General features: G+C 36.7%; 1 protein-coding gene across 1 annotated transcript; it reads left to right on the top strand.

Moving 5' to 3' along the window:
• Positions 1-24,509, top strand: APELA (apelin receptor early endogenous ligand). Its single transcript, NM_001308249.1, has 3 exons — positions 1-276; positions 1,555-1,644; positions 24,095-24,509. The coding sequence occupies exons 1-2, from the start codon at positions 201-203 to the stop codon at positions 1,641-1,643; spliced, it is 165 nt and encodes a 54-aa protein (NP_001295178.1). The 5' UTR covers positions 1-200; the 3' UTR covers position 1,644; positions 24,095-24,509.
• The last annotated feature ends 2,056 nt before the right edge of the window (positions 24,510-26,565 follow it).

Below are 26,565 nucleotides of genomic sequence, written 5' to 3'. Positions count from 1 at the left end.
GTCTGGGGCCTAAGGGGCTCTGACCGCCTCACAGCACCAGAAACCTTCTCTGCTGTGATCATTAACCTTTCTGGAGAACACAACAAGCTGTGCTCTGAGGTCTGTCTTTAGAATGTGAGGAGAGCCACACAGATACCACAGAGACTATTCAAAGAGGGGTTACCTTGTGAGCTTTAGCTCCACTGTGGATTGGCAGAAAAATGAGATTTCACCAGTTCTTTCTTCTATTTGTTATTTTTATGTTGAGTCTTCTACTTATCCACGGACAAAGACAAGGTAGGACTTTGCCCATTTGTAAAGGAGTAACTTGATTTCATATCTGTTTGTGTGAATGGGCTTCTGAGCCTGACTGTGTTTCTGTTGAAAATCACTTAGATGTGTGCTTGTTGGGGATGGGGTGGGGGAGGGGGGAGGGGGGAGGTGGGGTGGAAGGGAGGGTCGGTGGTTGAAGGGGGTTGGGAGTGAGTGTGTAGGAGTTCAGAAGTATGTTTTCTATCCTGTTAGGTCTGTTATTTGGATATTTTAAAATAATAGCTGGCTTTTAAAATGATGACAAATATTCTACCACTGTTTTTTCTAAATTCAAAGAAAATCGATCCCCAAACTATCATAGTTACATTGTCCTTATAAGTAAAAAGAGTTATTTCTAGATATATAGTTAGATGTGTCACTTTAAAAAGTGCCATTTGTAGTAGTAGTATGCTTATAGAGCCAAACAAACAAACAAACAAAAAGTCAAAACTGTGTATGGTCAGGATAATATTAAATTACTTGACACATTTTTCAAAGATTATATCTGTTCTGTTGTTCTTAATAGGAACTTAGTAAACAAAGTTATTTTAAAGTGTTTTTACTTCAAAACTAAACATCTAGGAGTTCAAAGCACTGGCAGATTAAAAAAAAATAAATTAGACAGTTTTTTAAGGAAAAAAGCCAAACCTAATTTAAATAGAGAGATGATAACATAGAAATCCAAATATGTTAGATTATTTCCTTGATAATATACTTATCCATTTACAACAGAAAATGGTGCATAACTAATTAAACATTCAGTTTCTGCCTTTTAGTTAACCAGAAGTTAGATCACGGAGATTAGTTCAAATGAGGTCTCTTGATCTGCCCTTTTTACATAAATAAGAAAAATGTTTCAAATTAGCAACTCTGGAAACAGATGATCCCTTCTTACTGTTTATAGCAATTGAATTGCTATTCAAATTGTTTCCCTTCTAAAATTAGAGAACAATTTGGAAAATATTCTTGTGAAATATTTGTGCTTAATTCACAACATAAACTAAAAGGTCTAGGAGTATTTAGAAAGAAGTCATGTAGGTGGAGAATTTTACTATTAGATCCCAGCATCAATATAAACTGTTAGGAATACCTGCCATGCATTTACATCCCATTAATTTTTTATATCACAATCATATATGAACAGATAGCAGATAATCACAGCATAATTTGGATCCAGAATATTCCCTCACAATCTTCAGATTAAACAGCAACTAATTTTCTGTAAATGCTCTAACATTTTCCTTCCGTCCTCCCCCTCCCCAGCTAATTTGGCAATGAGAAGAAAATTGCACAGACACAACTGCCTTCAGAGGAGATGTATGCCTCTCCATTCACGAGTGCCCTTCCCCTGAGGTATTTCTAATGGAAAATGGTTTTGGCAATGTTTACATTTTGGCAGTGTTCCAGATCAGCTATACCTGAGAATGTTTGTTCATATTTTGAATATGTGATAATGACTTTACTGTGATGTCCCTTGAAGTAATGCATACTATGGTTTGCATACTAACAGAGAAATGAAATGATATTTGGGAATTGCTCTAATAATTTGATGGGATGGATGAGGAAAATGCAGGAAAATCTTGATAACTGTTGAATCTGAGTGATAGTTATATGAGGATTAATACTATTTTGTGTGTTTGAAAATTTTCATAATTAAAAAATCAGGCAGCAGGAGAATTTAGTTAATAATAGATGTATCTGTAACTAGTGTTTTGAAAAAATCTGAATATCTCCCTATGTTATTCAGAACAAGCATATTTCCCATGAACACCATTCTAGGCTTGAAAACATTTAGACAACTTTTCCCAGCTCCATCAAATGGATGATGTATTAACCTCAATATTTAGTAGTATATTCTTCCTGAAAATATTTATTTTCAGATATGAAATCAACTTAATGACATAGCAGTTTTCCAGCTTCACTAATAGAATTAATATTGATGGTTGCATTTTTAAGGATATACTCTGAATAGAATTTTGTTCCTGATTTTACACCACCACCATCACCAGTAGTGTTGTTTGAATCAGTTAACTTCAAACATCACCCAAGTTTAAATAACTTCATACAAAAATAAGAAATTGACATTCCATTGTAATTATTTTAAGCTCTTCAATTCTAATGAAGTATATCTTTTTTTAAAAAAAAGTCATAGAAATTTCCTTCAGCCTGGTTAACATAACACAGGCAATTGCTAAATTAGTCTATTAATTTGGCCTGTGGACTGGAGCATTTATGGCACTATTCATTCAGGGGAATAATGGTTGCTGTTCAGTTCAGTCACTCAGTCGTGTCCGGCTCTTTGCAATTCCATGGACTGCAGCACGCCATGGACAGCCTCCCTGTCCATCACCAACTCCCAGAGCTTACTCAAATGCATCTCCACTGAGTGGGTGATGCCATCCAACCATCTCATTCTCTGTTGTCTCCTTCTTCTCCCGCCTTCAATCTTTCCTAGCATTAGGATCTTTTCAAATGAGTAAGCTCTTCACATCAGGTGGCCAAAATATTGGAGTTTCAGCTTCAACATCAGTCCTTTCAATGAATATTCAGGACTGATCTCCTTTAGGATGGCCTGGTTGGATCTCCTTGCAGTCCAAGGGACTATCAAGAGTCTTCTCCAACACCACAGTTCAAAAGCATCAATTCTTTGGCCCTCAGCTTTCTTTATAGTCCAACTCTTACATCCATACTGGAAAAATCAGTATGGATTACTGGAAAGACCATAGCCTTGACTAGATGGACCTTTGTTGCCAAAGTAATGCATCTGCTTTTTAATATGCTGTCTAGTTTGGTCATAACTTTCCTTCCAAGGAGTAAGCATCTTTTAATTTCATGGCTGCAGTCACCATCTGAAGTGATTTTGAAGCCAAAAATAAATAAATAAATGATTGCTGTAGCTAATATGTAATACATGCTTTTCAAACCAGTGAAGACTGTAGTAGAGCATTACATAAAGAAAGAGCAGTTCAGTAATAAGCATTTATCAAGAGGGCTGAGATAAAAAGCCAAAGTCTCTACACCTGCATCTGTAACAAGTTACTCTTTACTATCAAAATATGAAAAATAAATTTGGTCGCAAAATCCAGAAAAATACAGGAGGAAGTTCTTGATCAGCCAATTAGTAGAAACTAAAGCATGCTTTAAAAGTTTTTTATATATTAAAAATCCCTTGGTGTGTGTTGATAATGAATTTCAGTCTCAAATAAATAATGGTAAAATCTGTGCTTAGAAGGAATGGAAGTTCAAGATTTTTCCAGGACTTTTTGAAAGTAACAAGAGGCGTCTCACAGTAGCCAGGAAATTCCTGCATGTTCAGGAAAAGATGCCTCACAAATGCAAACAAAAGCCCTTTAGTAAGTCACAGGTTGTATTGGCTTTCTCCACAAACCACCTGCCATAAAAACTAGGGCTGTAGGTAAATAAGATAGAGTAGTGAAATTTGAACTGTCAAAGTTAAGGAAGATTTTGACCTGTAAACTAAATCTGTAAACCAAAGGGAAACCTAAGTTGAAAGCCATATAAAACATTTAATAATGGCAATACTTTACAAAAGGTAGGTAATCCTTTTAAAGAACTGCTCATGTTACAGCATCCATTTTCTCAGTGTTTAGGCTAGTCCTGCGTTTAAGCTATAGTTCTTTGAAGAATGTGTAAAAGTCACATTTTGGAATCCAGTGATAGTATAACAGCCAATGAAAGAGAAACATTAAGATAATTTCCCCGTGGGAAACTATATTCAATATCCAGTGAACCATAATGGAAAATAATGTGAATAGAAATATATATATATTCCTGAGTCACTTTGCTGTACAGCAGAAATTAAAACAGTATACACCAACTATACTTCAATAATTTTGTTGTTAAAAAAAAAAAAAAAAAAAAAAGATACTTTCCCAAGATCTTGCCAAACCAGTGCTCTAAGTGTTGTCTTCAGGTTTCATAGCCTGATTCTCACTATCCTGAATATTTGCATGTTTTTCATATGTCTTACAACAAAGATACTTTGACAACTGGATAAAATGCTATAAATATTTGTAGTGGAACTCTGAGGCTGAACTTTCCTTCATTGGTCCACTTTGTTTTCTACATGCTTTAGATAAAATCACCTGTCTTGACTTGATTCGGTTAGGGTTAAGGAAGATTGTAAAAGGACAGGTCAAGTAAACAGTTGACTTTGAATTTTTACAAATTAACCCTTTAGAGTGGTTTAGACTTTCAGCTCACTTGATGGGAAAGCCATGTTATCTTCACTCTATTTTTGCTTCTTCCAGAGTCTTTTTCAAAGACCCCCAGTGAGATAGATTTCCTAATAGTTGAGTTAATTAAATAAAAAAATTAATATAGTTAATTAAATATAAATAAATAGTTAATTAAAATAGTTAATTCAATATAAAATTTATTTTCTTGATATTCTTTTTTCTCAAAAATACTTTGGCAACACTTTCAGCTGTAAGTGAATTAGAGTGAAGGAAAGCAAAAGAAGGGTGTCAGGAAATCCAAATTCAAAGGTTGATGTCAGCGCTACAAAGTGAAAATGAGGTAGGGGCTTTGGACTCTTGATATCCACTTCCAACAGTGTCATCCTGCTATAGGCCTGATTTTATTGATAGTATATGCAAAGGTAACTACACATCTTGTTAACACATACTTTTTCTAGCTTTTTAATAATAATTATAATATATATTCATGGTATAATATTTTTTTCTAACAGTCTGGAAGAATATCAAATCAAAAGTAAAATACTTTCACACTCCCTTATCATCCATGCTCTTTTCTCAGAGGTAATGGCTATGAAAATAGTTTTGGTAAAGCTAAATTAACACATTAAAGGTAAATTAACACATTAATTTAAACTGAGACCCTTGATTGCCATCCAAATACAAGTGTTTATAGTTCTGTATTTTTAATAAAACAGTTAATAAAACTGCTTTTTAATAAAACAATTTTATTGAATCATAGTTGATTTACAATAGTATGTTTGTTTCAGGTGTATAGCCAAGTGATTCAGTTATAAATTTTTTTCAGATTCTTTTCCATTGTAAATTATTATAAGCTACTGGATATAGTTCTTTGTTGCTTATGTATTTTATGTATAGTAGTTGCTTCTGTTAATCCTCATTCTCCTCATTTTGTCCCCCATTTGTAAACCATAAATTTGTTTTCTATGTCTGTGAGTCTATCTTATATATATAGGTTCATTTGTATTATTTCATTCCACTCCCACAGTGGGGCTTTGGTATGCTTTCTCCACACCCAAATACTCTTGTGTGTGATCAACTTTGGTTCTGTCTGCCTTATTCTTAATCACTTACAGTCATGGGCTTCTGATCCCCCATCCACGTCTACCAAATCTCTGTTCTACCTCCAAACCTTTCTGTCTTGTGTGGCCCTTCTCAGTCTTTGGCTTATCCAAAAGCCAACTTCTGCCTTTAGCACGGAATCTCCACTTCAGTGGAGCACTTTGTCTCCACATTAGCAGGGCTCTCTGGAAATAACTCTTCTTACTTTTGGGTATCTCTCAATCCCATCTGGTTATATTTCAAACCTTTAATGACCTCTAGTTCCCTTTAACTTTTTGAAATCCTTATCCAACTCACAGCAAGAGATAATTCCTCTTCCCAGAGAAAATGGAGATAATTAAGGTTCAAACTGGACCCTGCCCTCAAACTACATGCATCTACATCTGCGTAATGTCCTGTTTTCCCTTCCTGGCCTTTCATTAAGAGATTTCTCTCTTGGTTATGGGTAATCTCTTCATATCTCAGGAACCTCGATCCAACAATTACTCCCTTTCTTCCCCAGCAGATTCAATATGTTAAAACTGATCTATTTCATCTTTTTAAAAAAAAAGAAAAAAAGGTGTGCCATTTATCCCATGGTGCTCTTTAGTGACCAACCCAGGTTCTTTTCTGCACAATCAGATTTCTTGGAAAAAGTAGTACTTCCTTTTTTCCCATTTAGTTTCAATGCACTGCTCCTGTAGCATTCTGGGAAAGGTCTCTAGTGACTTCCTTCTTCTTGAATCCAATGAATACATCAGCTGTCTCTGTGTCAATAATAGAATGAACTTTCCTTGGTTTCAGTGATACCATGCTCCTTTTTGACCATCTCTGGAATAAATCACTCTGCTTTTCAGGCCCTGTATAGGGTGTCCAACTGCCTATCTGGAGTCACCGCAGCTGCCCTGCAGAAACTTGAAGCCCATGGCCATAGTAGATATATAGATATAAGCCATGGCTTCTGCACAGCTATTCCTATAACTCAGCTCTCCGTTCCAATACCAGTCATGTCATCAGGAAGGATTTCCCTGATGATATTTTATGTAAAAAAGAAGTACCAAAATAAAATCTTAAAACAGTTCTTCACCCTACCCAAGATACTTCTGTTTTCCTTTTATTGTTTTTCTCCATAAAACCTAATGCCATGTGACATACATAACATATATTTACTTTGTTGTTTGATTAGTATCTTCCTCTCTTGTTGGAATGTAAGTTTCATGAGAACAGGAATTTGCTCTGGTCATAGCTATATACCTGGTAACTGTCATCAACTCTTCAGAAATATTTGATGAGTTATTGAATGAATAGCTAAAAATAGGTTATTTAATTCTTCTCACTCAAATATTTCTCCTTTGTTCTCCAAATTACCATGTATTAGGCACTGTGCTGTGAAATATACATGTAACTGTCCCAGCCTAAACTTCTGAGCACGGTGCCCCAGTGTTCAGTTCTATGTGATTGCCCAGGCTTTCATTTCTACTTGATAACCTGCTTCTTCCTTTATCTCTGTGACTATCTCAGTGCCTCTTATAACTCTCCAGCATGACTTCTACACCTTAACTACTCACTCCAGCCTCCAGGTCTCTTTCTAGAAAGTCCATTTTTTGTTTTATCATATGGTCTTTTTAAACTGTAATATCATACCTTATGAGCTTGATTAAAGTGTCACATCTTGATTAAAATCCTTAACTGTCTGTAGCCTTCAGGAGGCTGAAGTGAGAACTTCCATAATTTAGCAAGCATCACTTTACAAAAGGTATCTTTCCAGGAGCACCTCTTCTCCCTTGTCCTCTCTCAGAGTGGGTAAGAGTTAAGAAGGGACTGCCTGAGTTCTAGCTCTGGCCACACAACTCATCCCTTGTGAGCCTCCCTTCACTTTCAGGCCTGTAAAATTAAGCTAATAAAGGCATGTACCTTATCATAACCATACCTACTACATAGTAAGTGTTAAACAGATAATAGCTAGAACTGTTACCATTACTTTAAAGTCAGTCCATTCTTCACATCTTACTTTATAGTTACACTTCTGTTCATTTATTCTTTTCCTTACTATCAAGTCATGCTTTGAGACACCTTCCCTGGTTTTGATACCTCCTACTGATTTTATTAAGTGCCCATTTTTTGCTCTCAGCACTGTTTGTATACTTTTGTCAAAGTACTGGACTCACTGCATTGTAATAATGTGTTAACTGACTGGACTCCTTCCCTCCCCCACCACCCCATGGTGAAATTCTCTGAAGGCAGAGTGTGGGTATTCTGACTTTGTTAAATTAACATCTGTTAAGTGGGGGCACAGTACAGAATAGTGAGCCTTATTTAAACAGCTGACCACAGATATGTTGAAATAGAGAAGTTTATTACTCACAGGTCTGAAGCAAGCACCCAGCATGCCTCAAGGGGCCACATGGGAAAGTAATTGGCAGAATGCAGACAGAGAGAAGGGCCGTCATGCATGCAGATGGTGGTTTGCTTTGGATTCCTAGGCAATGGGTCAAATTGACTGATCAATTCAGAACAAGAGTGAGGTTTTGGTCTGCCACAGGGGGTCTTATCTAAGAGGCACATACATAGGTAAACAGACCCTAGGGGCAGGGAGGGTGTTGGTCACAAGGGCTATTGGGAAATCGCCTCAGGAACTTCCATCTGCTTGTGATCTTTCACTACTATCCAGGGCATGCACTTCATTCAGAGTCTGATACTGGTTTAAGGCCCCCACACATAATGCATTCCTGGCAGCAATACCATGGGTCTAAGGCAATGGCACCCCACTCCAGTACTCTTGCCTGGAAAATCCCATGGACTGAGGAGCCTGGTAGGCTGCAGTCCATGGGGTCATGAAGAGTCAGACACAACTGAACGACTTTGCTTTCACTTTTCACTTTTCACTCATGCGTTGGAGAAGGAAATGGCAACCCACTCCAGTGTTCTTGCCTGGAGAATCCCAGGGATGGAGGAGCCTGGTGGGCTGCCATCTATGGGGTCACACAGAGTTGGACATGACTGAAGCGACTTAGCAGCAGCAGCAGCAGTGTTGCTAGACTGTCAACATTCAGTTCAGTTCAGTTGCACAGAGGGGTCCAACTCTTTGTGACCCCATGAACTACAGCACGTCAGGCTTCCCTTTCCATCACCAACTCCCAGAGCTTACTCAAACTCATGTCCATTGAGTCGGTGATGCCATAAAATCATTTCATCTTCTGTTGTCTCCTTCTCTTCCTGCCATCAATCTTTCCCAGCATCAGGTCTTTTCCAATGAGTCCATTCTTTGCATCAGGTGGCCAAAGTATCAGAGTTTCAGCTTCAGCATCAGTCCTTCCAATGAATATTCAGGACTGATTTCCTTTAGGATGGACTGGTTGGATCTCCTTGCAGTCCAAGGGACTCTCAAGAATCTTCTCCAACACCACAGTTCAAAAGCATCAATTCTTTGGCCCTCAGCTTTCTTTATAGTCCAACTCTCACATCTTTACATGACTACTGGAAAAACCACAGCTTTGACTAGATGAAACTCTGTAGAAAAAGTAATGTCTCTGCTTTTTAATATGCTGTCTAGATTTGCCATAGCTTTTCTACCAAGGAGCAAGTGTCTTTTAATTTCACAGCTGCAGTCACCATCTACAGTGATTTTAGAGCCCAAGAGAATAAAGTCTGTCGCTGTTTCCATGGTTTCTCTATCTATTTGCCATGAAGTGGCAAATAGTGATGGGACTTGATGCCATGATCGTAGTTTTCTGAATGTTGAGTTTTAAGCCAACTTTTTCACTTTCTTTTTCACTTTCATCAAGATGCTCTTTAGTTCTTCTTCACTTTCTGCCATAATGGTAATATCATCTGCATATCTGAGGTTACTGATATTTCTCCCAGCAATCTTGATTCCAGTTTGTGCTTTGTCCCACTTGGCTTTTCACATGATGTACTCTGCATATAAGTTAAATAAGCAGGGTGACAATATACAGCCTTGATGTACTACTTTCCCTATTTGGAACCAGTCTGTTGTTCCGTGTCAAGTTCTAACTGTTGCTTCTTGACCTGCATACAGATTTCTCAGGAGGCAGGTAAGGTGGTCTGGTATTCCCATCTCTTGAAGAATTTTCCACAGTTTCTCCTGGTCTACACAGTCAAAGGCTTTGGCGTAATCAATAAAGCAGAAGTAGACATTTTTCTGGAATTCACTTGCTTTTTTTATGATCCAACAGATGTTGGCAATTTGATCTCTGGTTCCTCTGACTTTTCTAAAACCAGCTGGAACATCTGGAAGTTGATGGCTCACATACTGTTGAAGGAAGCATGTCTTGGAGAATTTTGAGCTTTACTTTGCCAGAATGTGAGATGAGTGCAGTTGTGCAGTAGTTTGAGCATTCTTTGGCATTGCCTTTCTTGGGGATTGAAATGAAAACTGACCTTTTCCAGTCCTGTGGCACTGCGGAGTTTTCCAAATTTGCTGGCATATTGAGTGCATTACTTTAACAGCATCATCTTTTAGGATTTGAAGTAGCTCAACTGGAATTCCATCACCTCCACTAGCTTTGTTTGTAGCAATGATTCCTAAGGCCCACTTGACTTCACATTCCAAAATGTCTGGCTCTAGGTGTGATCACACCATTGTCATTATCTGGGCCATGAAGATCTTTTTTTATAGTTCTGTGTTTTCTTGCCACCTCTTCTTAATATCTTCTGCTTCTGTTAGTTCCATACTGTTTCTGTCCTTTGTTGTTCCCATCTTTGAATGAAATGCCAAACTGAACTTTTGCTTCCCTACATCTATGCTGTAAGTGTCTGCACTTCCAGGTATGGCTCCGTCATCTTACCAGGTTCAAACTCTGCCTCTCTCCCCTAGGATTCTCTTCCAACTCTATTTTCTGTATGAGGCCCACGCTGATCCAAATAGTTTGAAATAATTTTCCACTCTCAACAATCACTATATTTTTACCAGTAGTTATTTAAAGGAATTTATCATATTCTACTTTATTTCATCAAATCATTAATATTGGAATACAAGCTCATTGACAATAAGACTTGGCCCCTAACATTTAGACTATAATCATCTATAGCCTGAAAGTAGCTTCAAGTATAGGGAATTCTTGAATGGAGTATAATATCTGTAGAATGTCTTGCTCAAAACTAAATATAATATAGAAAATTACTGTATTCTTGATCATAGCCCAGTTGAAACTGTTTACCTCAGACTGGGGCTTGAACCCATGTGCTAGTACTTGAATCCAGCCAAAACCCAGCTTGAGACTCGAAGCCGTGTGGCCATGACTTGAACTTAGCCAAAACCCGCAGCACCTTGTTTCCTTTATTAGGAAGCTCAGGTTCTTGATGTCTCATCACAGAAAGAATTCAGTGAGAGAAAAAGTGATACATAAGAAGATATATTCAGATTCAGAGAGAAGCAAACTCCACAGACCTCTGTGGCATTGTAGAGGGCAAGTGCAGCTGAAAAATGTGGCATGTGGCATGTGGTTAATTTGTATGGGCTGAGTAATTTAATATGCTAATGAACAGGAGGATTATTCCAACTATTTTGGGGAAGAGGTGGAGATTTCCAGGAATTGGGCCATCACCCATTCTCTGGTCTTTTGACAGTGCCTTGTATCTGTCATGGTACCTCTGGATGTGTCATTTAGCTTGCTAACTGAGGATCAAAGTCTAGTCAAAGTCGAATTGGCTGCCATCTTGGACCCTTTGATTCTAATCTGTTTATGTTGTGTCCTTGGGCTATGTCATTCTTCAAAAAGTCGTGCCCTGTCCCTTTCCCTCCTGTTACAGTGTCCAAGAATCATGTCAGAGAAAATCTTTAAAGTTCCTAATTTACTGATGATATCAAGCTCTTTTATAAAGACCCTGATGCCTTAATGATAATGCATACAATGTACTGAATTTATAAATATATAAAATATAGTAGTTATATATATTATTATAATAAATGTTTATTTCCCTATATGAAAAAATATATATATATGATAGACTAAAGCCTAATTTCAGAGTTTTCTTCACTTTGGAAACTGCTTCCTCATTACAAAGTGTATAATAATTCTTTTTGGAGATATTTGGTTAAAGTAGCTATTCTAGGGACTTCCTTAGTGGTCCAGCAGTTAAGACTGAACTTTTAATGCAAAATGTGAGGGTTGCATCCCTGGTCAAGGAACGTGGATCCCACATGTCTCATGGTGCAGCCAAAAAATTAAAATGAAAAACAAAAAATAGAGTACCTGTTCTCTATCATGTTCAGGAATCTAAAATATCTTTGTAGCATAACTTTTTTGTTCTCTGTTATTCAATTAGTGATATCAGTTAAAATTTATTATTACATAGCAGTAATATATTTGAAAAATATGCTGTTCTTAATAGCAAAAGAGTATTTAAGTGACTTGAGAAAAACTTTTTATTAACAACTTTTTATCAACACATTTCATTCTTGGATGTATTTTTTTTTTCTTTTTAATAGTGATGTATGGTATTAAATGCCACAGTTCTCTTGACATTATCATTAATATCAAAATATTAGATGAATTCTAAACTTTCCTGATCTTAAAATTATAAGCAGTTATCAACAGAAACTGCAGCCTGGTTTGCTGCAGTCCTTGTGGTTGCAAAGAGTTGGACACAACTGAGCGACTGAACTGACTGACAGATCAAAAGAAATGTTCCAAATCTTTTCAGTGTATCTACAGTTCCTCAGAATATTGCTAATTTATAAATAAAACCCCTGATAATATTTTAATTATAAATTAAATCCTGTTACCACTCAAAATAAAATAACAAGGCAAACCACATATCTTCTGCTTTGCTTTGTTAAAATTCTATTAGAGAAGAAAAATAAGCAGAATATACAGTCTTTCCCAAGGATTCCTCTACTGATTTCAGCCCTGCACACCTGTTGTCATATCCAGAGCTTGGTCACACACTGTCACTATTCCAACCTCATTCCAATGAAGCATTGACCATTGACTGGTCCCTTTCTTTTGCTAAGATTATATAATTCATTATTTCCATAATTGCTGCCAATATTACAGGTTTTCCTGATGCTCTGTCTTCATCTCATTGTTTTGGAAGAATTCTGAAGTCTTCAGACAGGCATTTTATTACTGTTGGAGAATATACAAGCAGTCGGATTGGAAATGCTTCAAATTCTTCATCCAGTCCCAAATTGTCTGGAAAAACCTGCATTTCTGTGGTCAACTTGCTGCATTGCACTCCACAATAACTGTTTCTAACTTTTTCTACTCACTTTAAGTTTTAGACCATTATTTTAAAGAAGATGGCCTTGCCTCATATCATAGAGAAAAGAGAAGTCAGCACATCGTATATCCCTCAGCTTCCAAGTATAAAACAAGACTCCTACCTAATCTAGTCCCCACTCTACCCACACCAACCCTCCTTTTCCTCTATGTGTCATAGAAGGTGTTACCTCCATCTATGCATGGATCCCTTTCCTTCTGACTTTCTCAGGAACCTCAAACTGCCACATCTTCTCAATGAGAATAAGAAAAGTTTATTTATTTAGAACTTGCTATAGCAAGGGAGTCAATTACTGTCACTCTTTGTCTATTATGAATAATTCTGTTCTGGACATTCATGTACAAGTTTTTGTTTGTACATATGTTTTCAGGTATTTGGGGTATATATCCAAGAGTGAGATTGTTGGATTATATAGTGTTTCTATGTTTAACTTATAGAGGAACTGCCACAATGGTTGCAGCAATTTATATTCCTAACAGCATTATATAAGGGTTCCAATTTTTCTATATTCTTACCAATAGTTGTTATTATAGCCATAGTAGTGGATGTTAAATGATGATTAACATTACAGTGATTTTGATTACATTTCTCTAATGATTAACCATACTGAGCATCTTTTCATGTTCTCATTGACCATGTGTCTATCTCCTTTAGAGAACTGTCTATCCAAATTCTTTGCACATTTTTTTTTCAATTAACTTACTTGTCTTTTAATAGTTAAGATGTAAAGTTCAGTTAAGTGCTCAGTTGTGTCCAACTCAATGCGACCCCATGGACTGCAGCATGCCAGGCTTCCCTGTCCATCACCATCTCCTGGAGCTTGCTCAAACTCATGTCCATCGAGTCAGTGATGCCATCCAGCCATCTCATCTTCTGTCATCCCCTTCTCCTCCTGCCTTCAATCTTTCCCAGATCAGGGTCTTTTCCAGTGAGTCAGTACTTCACATCATGTGGCCAGAGTAGCCTCAGCACCAGTCCTTCCAATGAATATTCAGGACTGATTTCCTTTAGTATTGAATGGCTTGATCTTACAGTCCAAGAGGCTGTCAAGAGTCTTCTCCAATACTACAGTTCAAAAGCATCAATTCTTCGGCACTCAGCTTTCTTTATGGTCCAGCTTTCACATCCATACTTTTATATATTTGAATACATAGCCCTCATCAGGTACATGATTTGAAAATTAGTTTCTTCCATCCTATTAGCTGTCCTTTCATTTTCTGTGTTGTCTTTTGAGCACAAAAGTTTTTAGTTTTGGTAAAGTTCCATTTGTCTATTTTTCCCCCCTTTGGTTGTTTGTGCTTTATGTGTTGTATTAAAAATACCATTGACTAATCCAAGGTCACAAATAATTTATATTTACATTTATATTTCCTTCCAAGAGTTTTATAGTTTTGTCTTTTATATTTATGCCTGTAATATTTAGAGTTAAATTTTGTGTATGGTGTGAGGAAGGGGTTCAACTTCTTTTGCATGAAGATATCCAAATTCTCTAACACCATTTGTTGAAATTACTATTTTTCACCCACTGAATTACCCTAGCACTACTGGCATTAATGTCAAAAATCTGTAGATCACAAATGTAAGAATTTATATCTGGACTTTCAGTTCTGTTTCATTGATCTGTATGTCACTCCTTGAATTAATCCTATGAGTCCTATTGATTATTGTAATATTGTAGCATGTTTTAAAATCAGAATGTGTGAGTCTTCCAATTTTGTAGTTATTCAAGATTGTTTTGGTTATTCTAGTTCCCTTGAATTCCCATACAGATTTTAACATTAGGTTGTAGTTTCTGCAAAAAGTCAGCTGTGACTTGGATAGCAGTATGTTTAATTTGGAGATCAATGTGAAAAATATTGCCTTTTTTTAAATTAATGAATTAGTTTTTGGACAGTGTTGGCTATTTGTTGCTGAAGGTGAGCCTTCTCTAGTTGTGATGAGTGAACTTCTCATTGCAGTGGCTTCTCTTGTGGAGCATGAATTCTAGGTGTGCAGGCTTCAGTAGATGTGGCTTGCAGGCTCAGTTGTTGTGGCACAGGGCTTCATTGTACCTATCATATGCTAAATCAAAACAACAACAAAAATCAATAATTTAAAAAGACTGAAATCATCAAGCAACTTTTCCAACCACAATGGTATGAGACAAGAAATCACCTATAAGAAGGGGAAAAAAAAATGCAAGAAACCATAATTGCCTTCTCCAATAAGCATATGTAGGTTAAACAATATATGACTAAGCAAACACAGTTAGTCACTGTTGAAATCAAAGAGGAAATTTTAAAATACCTTGAGACAGAGAAGATGGAAATGTAATTATCCAAAATCTGTGGGACATAGCAAAAGCAGTTCAAAGAGGGACGTTTATAGTGATACAAACCTACCTCAGAATCAAGAAAAATCTCAAGTAAATAATCTAACATTATACCTGAAGGATTTAGAAGAAAATAAAAACCCAAAATTAGTTGAAAAAAATGAAGAATAAAAGTAGAATAAAGATTAGGGCAGAAATAAATTAAATAGAGACAAAATTTTTAAATAAAAAAGATAAGTGAAATAGATTTTTTTAAAAATTAATAAACATTTAGCCAGACTCATGAAGGAAAAAACAAAAAAATAAAGAGGGCCCAAATAAATAAAATTAGAAATGAAAAGGTAGCAGATACAACCAACACCACAGACAGAAATACAAAGACTCATAAGAAATTACTATGTACAATGATACTCCAATAAAATGGTCAACGTGGAAGAAATGTATAAATACCTAGAAATGTACAGTCTCATAAGACTAACTAAATAAGGAAAAATAGAAAACATGAACAAACTAATTACAAGTAATCAAATTTATCAGTAATCAAAAAACTCCCAACAAACAAAAGTCTAGGACCAGAGGCCTTCACAGGTGAATTCTACCCAACAGTTGAAGAAAAGTTAACAACTCTCTTCTCATAGTAATCTAAAAAACTGAAGAATAAACACTGAAAATCTTTCTATGAAGCCATAGTATCATCAGTTCAATTCAGTTCAGTCGTTCAGTCGGGTCCGACTCTTTGTGACCCCATGAATCACAGCACGCCAGGCATCCCTGTCCATCACCAACTCCCGGAGTTCACTCAAACTCAGGTCCATCAAGTCGGTGATGCCATCCAGCCATCTCATCCTCTGTGCTCCCCTTCTCCTCCTGTCCCCAATCCCTCCCAGCATCAGAGTCTTTTCCAATGAGTCAACACTTTGTATGAGGTGGCCAAAGTATTGGAGTTTCAGCTTCAACATCAGTCCTTCCAATGAACACCCAGGACTGACCTCATTTAGGATGGACTGGTTGGATCTCCTTGCAGTCCAAGGGACTCTCAAGAGTCTTCTCCAACAAAGCATCAGTTCTTCAGCGCTCAGCTTTATTCACAGTCCAACTCTCACATCCATACATGACATTGGAAAAACCATAGCCTTGACTAGACGGAACTTTGCTGGCAAAGTAATGTCTCTGCTTTTGAATATGCTATCTAGGTTGGTCATAACTTGCCTTCCAAGAAGTAAGTATATAATTTCATGGCTGCAATCACCATCTGCAGTGATTTTGGAGCCAAAAATAAATAAATAAATAAAGTCTGACACTGTTTCCACTGTTTACCCATCTATTTACTAAAGTCAGAAAAAGACACCAAAAGTAAAATAATTATAGGCCAATATCACTAATGAACATAGATGCAAAAGTTCTCAACATAATATTAGCAAACCAAATTCAACAATCTAGTAAAAGGATAACACATCATGATCAAGTGGGATTTATCACAGTGATGGTTCCATATCCACAAATAAATCAATATAATAGAACTGCATTAACATATTGAATAAAAATTGTATGCCTTTCTCAATAGGTGGAACAAGAGTTTTTGACAAAGTGCAGGGTATATTTTTGATTAAAAGTTTCAAAAGAGTGGGAATAGGGAGAACATACCTAAGCATAATAAAGATCATATATGACAAAATTAGAGCTTTTCCTTTACAGTGAAAAGCTGAAAGCATTCTTCCAAGATCAGGAACAAGAAAAAATTGCCCACTCTTGCTAATGTAATTCAACATAGTATTAAAAGTACTTGCCACAACACTCAGACAAAAAAAGAAATAAAAGGATTCTAATTTGGAAAGAAATAAATCAAACTGTTACTGCCTGTGGATGAGATGATGCTATATATAAGTAGTCCCCAGCCATTGTGGCACATGGGATGTGTTTTGTGAAAGACAGTTTTTCCATGGACTTCAGGTGGGAGGTTTCAAAATGATTCAAGTGCATTACATTTATTGTGCACTTTATTTCTATTATTATTATGTATAAAAATAAAGCTCCACCTCAGATCATCAGGAATTAGGTCCCAGAGGCTTGGGACCCATGCTATATGCAGAATTCTAAGGATATCATAAAAACTACTAGAACTCATCAATGAATTCAATAAAGTAGCAGGATACAAATTACACAGAAATCTACTGCATTTATATGGGTTAGTAGACGGAGAAGGTAATGGCACCCCACTCCAGTACTCTTGCCTGGAAAATCCCATGGACGGAGGGGCCTGGTGGGCTGCAGTCCATGGGGTTGCTAGGAGTCGGACACAGCTGAGCAACTTCACTTTCACTTTTCACTTTCATGCATTGGAGAAGGAAATGGCAACCCATTCCAGTGTTCTTGCCTGGAGAATCCCAGGGACAGGGGAGCCTGGTGGGCTGCCATCTATGGGGTCGCACAGAGTCGGACACGACTGAAGCGACTTAGCAGCAGGGTTAGTAGAAAGAGAAATTACGGATACAATCCTATTTACAATTCCATCAAGAATGAACTACCTAGGAATAAATGCAAGTAAGAAGGTAAAATCTATATTCATAAAACTATAAGATATTGATTTAAAAAAAAGTAAAGATTAATACAAATGAAAGATATACCATGTTCATGAACTGGAAGAATTAATATTGTTAAAGTTACCACATTACCCAAGAGAATCTACAGAGTCAATGCAATTCCCATCAAAATACCAATGGCATTTTTCTTACGAATAATTCTAAAAGTTCTATGGAAACGTGAGAAACCCTAAATAACCAGAACAATCTTGAGAAAGAAGAAAATGCTTGCAGATAATGGTTCCTGATTTCAAACTCTATTATAAAGACACAGTAATCAAAACAGTATAGTAGTGGCACAAAAACAGACACATAGACCAATGGAACTAAATAGTGAGGCCAGAAATAAACTCATACACGTATGACCAGTTAATCTACAATGAAGGAGGCAAGGGTTTACAATGGGGTAAAGAGAGCTGCTTCAACAATTTAGGAGAACTGGACAGCTATATGCAAAAAAATATACTATTTTTTAAATATACTATAGTCAAAAAAAGGAATATACTACTCTAAAAAAAAAAAAAAACTACTTTTGACATCATATAAAAAATTAACTTAAGTGTAAGGCCTGAAACCATAAAACTCCTAGAAGAAAAAAATAGATGGTATGCTCTTTGACATCAGTCTTAGCAATATTTTTTTGGATCTGTCTCCTCAGGCAAATGCAACAAAATGAAAAATAAACAAATGGGACCATATCAAATTAAAAAAAATTTGCACATTGTAGGAAACTATAAACAAGCCAAAAATATAGCCTACTCAATGGGGGAAGATATTTTTCAAAGGATAATGCAATAAAGGGTAATATTCAAAATATACAAAGAACTCACAACTCACAACAGAGTGGTTCCAAATAGGAAAAGGAGTATGTCAAGGCTGTATATTGTCACCCTGCTTATTTAACTTATATGCAGAGTACATCATGAGAAACGCTGGGCTGGAGGAAGCACAAGCTGGAATCAAGATTGCTGGGAGAAGTATCAATAACCTCAGATATGTAGGTGACACCACCCTTATGGCAGAAAGTGAAGAGGAACTAAAGAGCCTCTTGATGAAAGTGAAAGAGGAGAGTGAAAAAGTTGGCTTAAAGCTCAACATTCAGAAAACTAAGAATATGACATCCGATGCCATCACTTCATGGGAAATAGATGGGGAAACAGTGGAAACAGTGGCTGACTTTATTTTTTGGTGTTCCCAAATCACTGCAGATGGTGATTGCAGCCACGAAATTAAAAGACATTTACTCCTTGGAAGGAAAGTTATGACCAACCTAGACAGCATATTAAAAAGCAGAGACGTTACTTTGCCAACAAAGGTCCGTCTAGTCAAGGCTACGGTTTTTCCAGTAGTCATGTGTGGATCTGAGACTTGGATTATAAAGAAAGCTGAGTGCAGAAGAATTGATGCTTTTGAACTGTGGTGTTGGAGAGGACTCTCCAGAGTCCCTTGGACTGCAAGGAGATCCAACCAGTCCATCCTAAAGGAGATCAGTCCTGGGTGTTCATTGGAAGGACTGATGTTGAAGCTGAAACTCCAGTATTTTGGCCACCTGATGCGAAGAGCTGACTCATTTGAAAAGACCTTGATGTTGGGAAAGATTGAAGGCAGGATGAGAAGGGGACAACAGAGGATGAGATGGTTAAATGGCATCACCGATTCGATGGACATGAGTTTGGGTAAACTCTGGGAGTTGGTGATAGACAGGGAGGTCTGGCTTGCTGCAGTTCATGGGGTCACAATGAGTCAGACACGACTGAGCAACTGAACTGAACAGAACTGAACATACAACTCAACGTCAGAAACAAAGAAAAACAAATAACTTGATTAAAAAATAGGCAGAGGACCTGAATAGACGTTTTTCAGAAGATATACATATATAGCCACATACATATGAAATGATTCTCAACAGTCTCCAATAATCAGGAAATGCAAATCCAAACCACAATGAAATTTTACTCCTAAGTGAAAATTAGTTATATTTTGCTCTACCATATATTTAAAATGCATTGCTTTTGTTGTCATTCAGTCACTCAGTTGTTTCTGACTCTTTGTGACCCAATGGACTGTAGAATGCCAGGCTACTATCTCCTGAGTTTGCTCAAACTCAACCCCATTGAGTCAATGATGCCACCCAACCATCTCATCCTCTGTTGCCCCTTCTATTTCTGCCCTCAATCTTTCCCAGCATCTGCGTATTTTCAAATGAGTCAGCTTTTTGCATCATGTGGCCAAAATATTTAAGCTTCAGCTTCAGCATCAGTTGTTCCAATGAATATTCAGGGTTGATTCCCTTTAGGGTTGACTGGTTTGATCTCCTTGCTATCCAAGGAACTCTGAAGAGTCTTCTCCAGCACCACAGTTCAAAAGCATCAATTCTTTGTCTCTCAGCCTTTTTTATTGTCCAGCCCTCACATCTTCGATCCTTGGGTTGGGAAGATCCCCTGGAGAAAGGAATGGCTATCCGCTCCAGTGTTCTGGCTTGGAGAATTCCACGGACCGTCTAGACCATGGGGTCGCAAAGAGTCAGGCACAACTGAGCGACTTTCACTCTCACATCTGTACGTGACTACTGGAAAAACCATAGCTTTGACTATATGGACTTTGTAGACAAAGTAATTTATCTGCTTTTCTTCCAAGGAACAAGCATCTTTTAATTTCATGGCTGCAGACACAATCCACGGTTGTTTTGGAGCCCAAGAAAACAAAATCGGTCACTGTTTCCCCATCTGTTGCCGTAAAGTGATGGGACTGGATGCCATGAATGTTGAGTTTTAGGCCAGCTTTTTCACTCTCCTCTTTCATCTCATCAAGATGCTCTTTAGTTCCTCTTCACTTTCTGCCATTAAGGGTAGTGTCATCTGCATATGTGAGGTTACTGGTATTTCTCCCAGCAATCTTGATTCCAGTTTGTACTTCATTGAGCTTGACACTTCTCATGATGTACTCTGCATGTAAGTTACATAAGCAGAGTGACAATATACAGCCTTGATGTACTCCTTTCCCAATTTGGAACCAGTTCATTGCTCAATGTCCAGTTCCAACTGTTCCTTTTTGACCTGCATACAGATTTCTCAGGAGGCAGGTAAGATCGTCTGATATTCCCATCTCTTGAAGAATTTTCCACAGTTTGTTGTGGTCTACACAGTCAAAGGCTTTAGCATAGTGAATGAAGCAGAAGTAGATTTTTTTTCTGGTATTTTCTAGCTTTATCTATGATCCAACAGATATTGGCAATTTGATCTCTGGTTCCTCTGCCTTTTCTAAATCTAACTTGTCCATCTGGAAGTTCTCAGTTCACATACTGTTGAAATCTGGCTTGAAGGATTTTGAGCATTGCTAGCATGTGAAATGAGTGCAATTGTGCAGTAGTTTGAACATTCTTTGACATTGCCCTTCTTTGAATTGGAATGAAAACTGACTTTTTCCAGTCCTGTGGCCATTGCTGAGTTCTCCAAATTTGTTGGCATATTGAGTGCAGCACTTTAACAGCATCATCTTTTAGGATTTGAAATCGCTTTTTGACCTGCATACAGGTTTCCTAGGAGGCAGGTACGGTGGCCTGGTATTCCCATCTCTTAAGAATTTTTCATAGTTAGTTGTGATCCACACAATCAAAGGCTTTAGTATAGTCAATGAAGCAGAAGTAGATGTTTTTCTTAAAATCGCTTGCTTTTTCTATGATCCAGTGGATGCTGGCAACTTGATCTCTGGTTCCTCTGCCTTTTCTAAATCCATTGCTTTCTAAGTCTAATGCATTACTAAGTGCTACTGCTGCTGCTGCTAAGTCGCTTCAGTCATGTCCAACTCTGTGCGACCCCATAGACGGCAGCCCACCAGGCTCCCCCATCCCTGGGATTCTCCAGGCAAGAATACTGGAGTGGGTTGCCATTTCCTTCTCCAATGCATGAAAGTGAAAAGTGAAGTGAAGTCGCTCAGTCATGTCCAACTCTTCACGACCTCATGGACTGCAGCCTACCAGGCTCCTCCGTCCATGGGATTTTCTAGGCAAGAGTACTGGAGTGGAGTGCCATCGCCTTCTCCATACTAAGTCCTAAGCAATAGTCTAATAGTACTAAAATTAGTACTATTCTAGTACTAAATTGTCTTATAGTACTAAGATTCCTCAGGACCATTTTAAAAAATTGAACTATAAAAATAGAAAGCCCAGAGATAAATCCATGCACCTATGGACACCTTATCTTTGACAAAGGAGGCAAGAATATACAATGGAGAAAAGACAAATCTCTTTAACAAGTGGTGCTGGGAAAACTGGTCAACCACTTGTAAAAGAATGGAACTTTCTAACACCATACACAAAAATAAATTCAAAATGGATTAAAGATCTAAATGTAATACCAGAAACTATAAAACTCCTAGAGGAAAACATAGGCAAAATACTCTCTGACTTAAATCATAGCAGGATCCTCTATGACCCACCTCCCAGAGTAATGGAAATAAAAGCAAAAATAAACAAATGGGACCTAACTAAACTTAAAAGCTTTTGCACAAGGAAGGAAACTATAAGCAAGGTGAAAAGATAGCCTTCAGAATGGGAGAAAATAATAGCAAATGAAGCAACTGACAAAGAATTAATCTCAAAAATATACAAGCAACTCCTGCAGCCCAATTCCAGAAAAATAAGTGACACAAACAAAGCATAGGCCAAAGACTTAAACAGATGTTTCTCCAAAGAAGACATACAGATGTCTAACAAACACATGAAAAGATGCTCAACATCACTCATTATCAGAGAAAATCAAATCAAAACCACAATGAGGTATCATATCACGTCAGTCAGAATGGCTGCTATCCAAAAGTCTACAAACAATAAATGATGGAAAGGGTGTGGAGAAAAGGGAACCCTCTTACACTGTTGGTGGGAATGCAAACTAGTACAGCCACTATGGAGAACAGTGTGGAGAGTCCTTTAAAAACTGAAAATAGAATCACCATATGACCCAGCAAGCCCACTGCTGGGCATACACACTGAGGAAACCAGAAGGGAAAGAGACACATGTACCCCAATGTTCATCGCAGCACTGTTTACAATAGCTAGGACATGGAAGCTACCTAGGTGTCCATTGGCAGATGAATGGATAAGAAAGCTGTGGTACATATACACAATGGAATATTACTCAGCCATTAAAAAGAATGCATTTGAATCAGTTCTAATGAGGTGGATGAAACTGGAGCCTATTATTCAGAGTGAAGTAAATCAGAAAGAAAAACACCAATACAGTATACTAACGCATATATATGGGATTTAGAAAGATGGTAACAATGACCCTATATTCAAGATAGCAAAGAGACACAGATGTAAAGAACAGACTTTTGGACTCTGTGGGAGAAGGCAAGGGTGGGATGATTTCAGAGAATAACATTGAAACATGTATATTGTCATATGTGAAATAAATCACGAGTCCAGGTTCAATGCATGAGACAGGGTGCTCAGAACTGGTGCACTGGGATGACCCTGAGGCACAGGATGGGGAGGGAGGTGGGAGGGAGGTTCAGGATGGGGAACACATGTACATCCGTGGCTTATTCATGTGAATGTACAGCAAAAACCATCACAATATTGTAAAGTAATTAGCCTCCAGTTAAAATAAATAAATAAAAAATAAAATTACAAAATTGAATTATAGTTTATGTATGTTACAGGTATACAATATACTGATTCACAATTTTGGAATTTTATGCCCCATGTATAATTATTATAAATATTAGCTATATTTTCCTGTGTTGTACCATATATCTTTGTAGTTTGTTTTATACATGATAGTTTGTAACTCTTGACCTCCTTATCCCCACCTTGCCCTTCTCTGCTTCCCTGTCCTCACTGGTAATCACTAGTTTGGTCTCTTTATCCATGAGTTTGTTTTGTTGTTGTTGTTATATTCACTAGTTTGTTGTATTTTTTAGGTTCTACATATAAGTTATATCATACAAAGAAAAGACAAAATGTTTGTCTTTTTTGGGGACAATTTTATGAGTTAGATAAAATACACCTAATTAAGATTTGGGTCCTGATATCTTTGATTTGATCCCAGTAACTTTCTTAGCGGGTGTAAGTATTAGGATCAATATCCAAAATGTTTTTTAAAAATAGTTAAGACTACCAGTGTGGGTCACTGAGTAAAGAAAGTTTATTAGATGAAAAATAATTTAACATAAAACCCTCTTTAATAGCATAAGTTCAGACTTCTAAAGAAATACAATGCTGTACTTATATTGAAAGGTAAGTAAATATGAAGTTAATTTCAGCACTAAAAAACCTTAGCAAATTTTCATAATTAATTGGCTATAAAAAGAAATTAAGAATGAGTAAATTGGTTTGCTAGATAACGTTTCTTATTATATGTTTCTTTCTCCTTTGCTTCCAAATACAGATCTTCTCTATCTAACTTCACTGAGTCTGTCAGAAGAAGACTGAAGGAAAAGATACCCACCCACATAATACTGTGATTGTTTAGAAGTTCCTGTATGAAAAGAAGTTGTTTGAAAGCACCTGGCAGTTTATTAGTTTCACCTGGATTCCCTTCTGCCTGGTTCTCTTGTAGGGAGAAAATATCAAATTCAAATGCAATTCCAGTCTGAAGTATAATTACTTGCTTGCAGAGCAAAATTGTTTATCTTTCTCTGCACATTGTTATTCTTACTTGGTTTAAGAAGAAAAACCGTTTAATGTTTTAGAACTTTATAATAGTAAAATATATGAGTTTAGAATTGTTCTTTCCTAGTCTTAAAATTTTCCAAAGGTATTAAAATTACTTTGTATATGTATGAATATTTTTTTAAAAAATCCTAAATTTGAGATCAATTGCATTGACTATCTGGTTTTGCAGAATAAGGAGAAAACAATTAGTTAATTATTTATATAGAAACACTAAGAAATAAACTTAATTGCTGCCAGTTTTATGTAATAGGCTTTAATGTTTATGAATGTTTTTTTTTACTTTGAATATAATATCCATTTAAACTTGTAAAAGAAAGTCTGAAATACTAATTGTAGCTCATTTTATATTACAACCAAAGTGTTCATTTCTGAACCTGTTCTTCAACATGTCATCATAAGAAGCCAGTGTTTGATTTCTTTTGAAATTCTGTTTAATGCTCTTTTTCTTCATTTGTATAGATAGCTTCCTAGAAAGGCCAACTAAGAAGTGACATTTAAAATACACTTATGCCAATGAAGTCTCAAGCAGAGCAATGTTTATCAGTACACATCACTCTGTTGGGCTTTATATTAGTATTATCAACTGGTAGTGGTGAGGCATGTAAATAAGATATCAGAAGGAATTCAATAATATGATATCCCAAGAAAGGCACTATCCTAGGTCTGAATTGTATTGATAATTAGTTGTTCTCAAGTTAAGTATACTTTTAATTTGTATTTATCAAAGACTGTTAGCTCAGTGACATATTTTACAATAAGTTAATTCTAGGTATGAAGCTTACCTATTTATGTCTTGACTATAAATTTTACTTTGTAAACATTCTAGAATGGGAGAATCCATTAACCCTTAACCCCTATTTGCCAAAACAGAAGATTGGGATTTATATATAAAGATTTTGAAATAGAAATTATGATATGAAAATTTGTCTCCCTTTCATAGCTTATTCACAGTGTTTTGGTGGCTAGAAGGTGCTTATTAATATTACTGTTATTAAATTTACACACAAAAGATTTTTATGAAATGTGTTATTAAATTATTTAAATTATATATTTGGGGGAAACTCTAAATTATTTTCCAATGAATTAGAATTCCTTCACACAAGTTCATTTAAGTAGAAACATAAGCTATTAACCATGATATTTATGTTTAAAACATATATGTGCTTGTTTATGTAATTTGTACAAAAAAAAGAAAAGATTCATACAGTTCAGTTACATCTCATGGAATATAAGCCATACTTCTGCAAGTACAGATTCTCACATTCACAGGAAAAATTGAAAACCAGTCATAATTAAATGCTTATAGATTTCTACATATACAATTTCAGTAATTGTTTAATAAAACACTCAGCGATTTGAGTGCCTAGTTGACCTTACTTGTATAAGTTCCAAGTGTTGAACATAGCATGGTTTTCTTGATACTTGTCTCTTTTTTCATTGTTCCTTTTCATTGGGACATTTATGACTGATCATACCCTGCCAATGGAGATCTTTTACTTAATTCAAGATTATCAGAGGAAAGGCAAAGTTCCTCTCAAAATTTATAAAAATCTCAACTAGTGGTATTTATGTTGAAGGTGGCATACTAGAACAAGTCTGTGGCAATAGAGCTGTACTTTATTCTTTACTGGCAAGATGAAGGGCAAACCATAGGAGTGTCAAATACATGTACTTTAAACTCTACCTTCCCTGTGATTTGGTGTTTGTTTTATTTTTCTCTTAAAAGTTCTTTGCAATTTCTAACATTTTCAGAAGACAAAAAGAAAATGTATACAGTTTAATCAAGATGGCTAAGGAGATCAGAAGTAACTGTGCCACCTCAATTTAGGGTCATGGGTGAGTCAGTGAAGTGGAGCAGATAGAGAGTAGTGTATGAAAGAAAAGTTGTAATCTCTTCTTTCTTGGTTCAGTCCTTTCTAAACTCTATGAAATCAGTGAAGGTTTTGGTTCCTTCATCATTTTCACTTTCCTTCACAGAGCCAGTGATCACGTCACATGTCCACAGTGCCCAGGGTCACCCCACCACCCAGACCCAGTACCTGGGCTCACACGTCAAGTCTTCAGGGTTACCCCCTCCCAGACCTTGTACCTAGGGTCACATGTCCACAGTCTCCAGGGTGTCATCCCACCCCACCCTGTATACTGGTCACATGGCCACATTCTCCATGGTGACACCCCACCCAG

This window comes from Bos taurus, chromosome 6 (genome assembly GCF_002263795.3).
Source record: "Bos taurus isolate L1 Dominette 01449 registration number 42190680 breed Hereford chromosome 6, ARS-UCD2.0, whole genome shotgun sequence".
Taxonomy (NCBI): Eukaryota; Metazoa; Chordata; class Mammalia; order Artiodactyla; family Bovidae; genus Bos; species Bos taurus.
The sequence above is the reverse complement of the archived record's forward strand: the minus strand, read 5'-3'. Positions and strand labels throughout refer to the sequence as shown.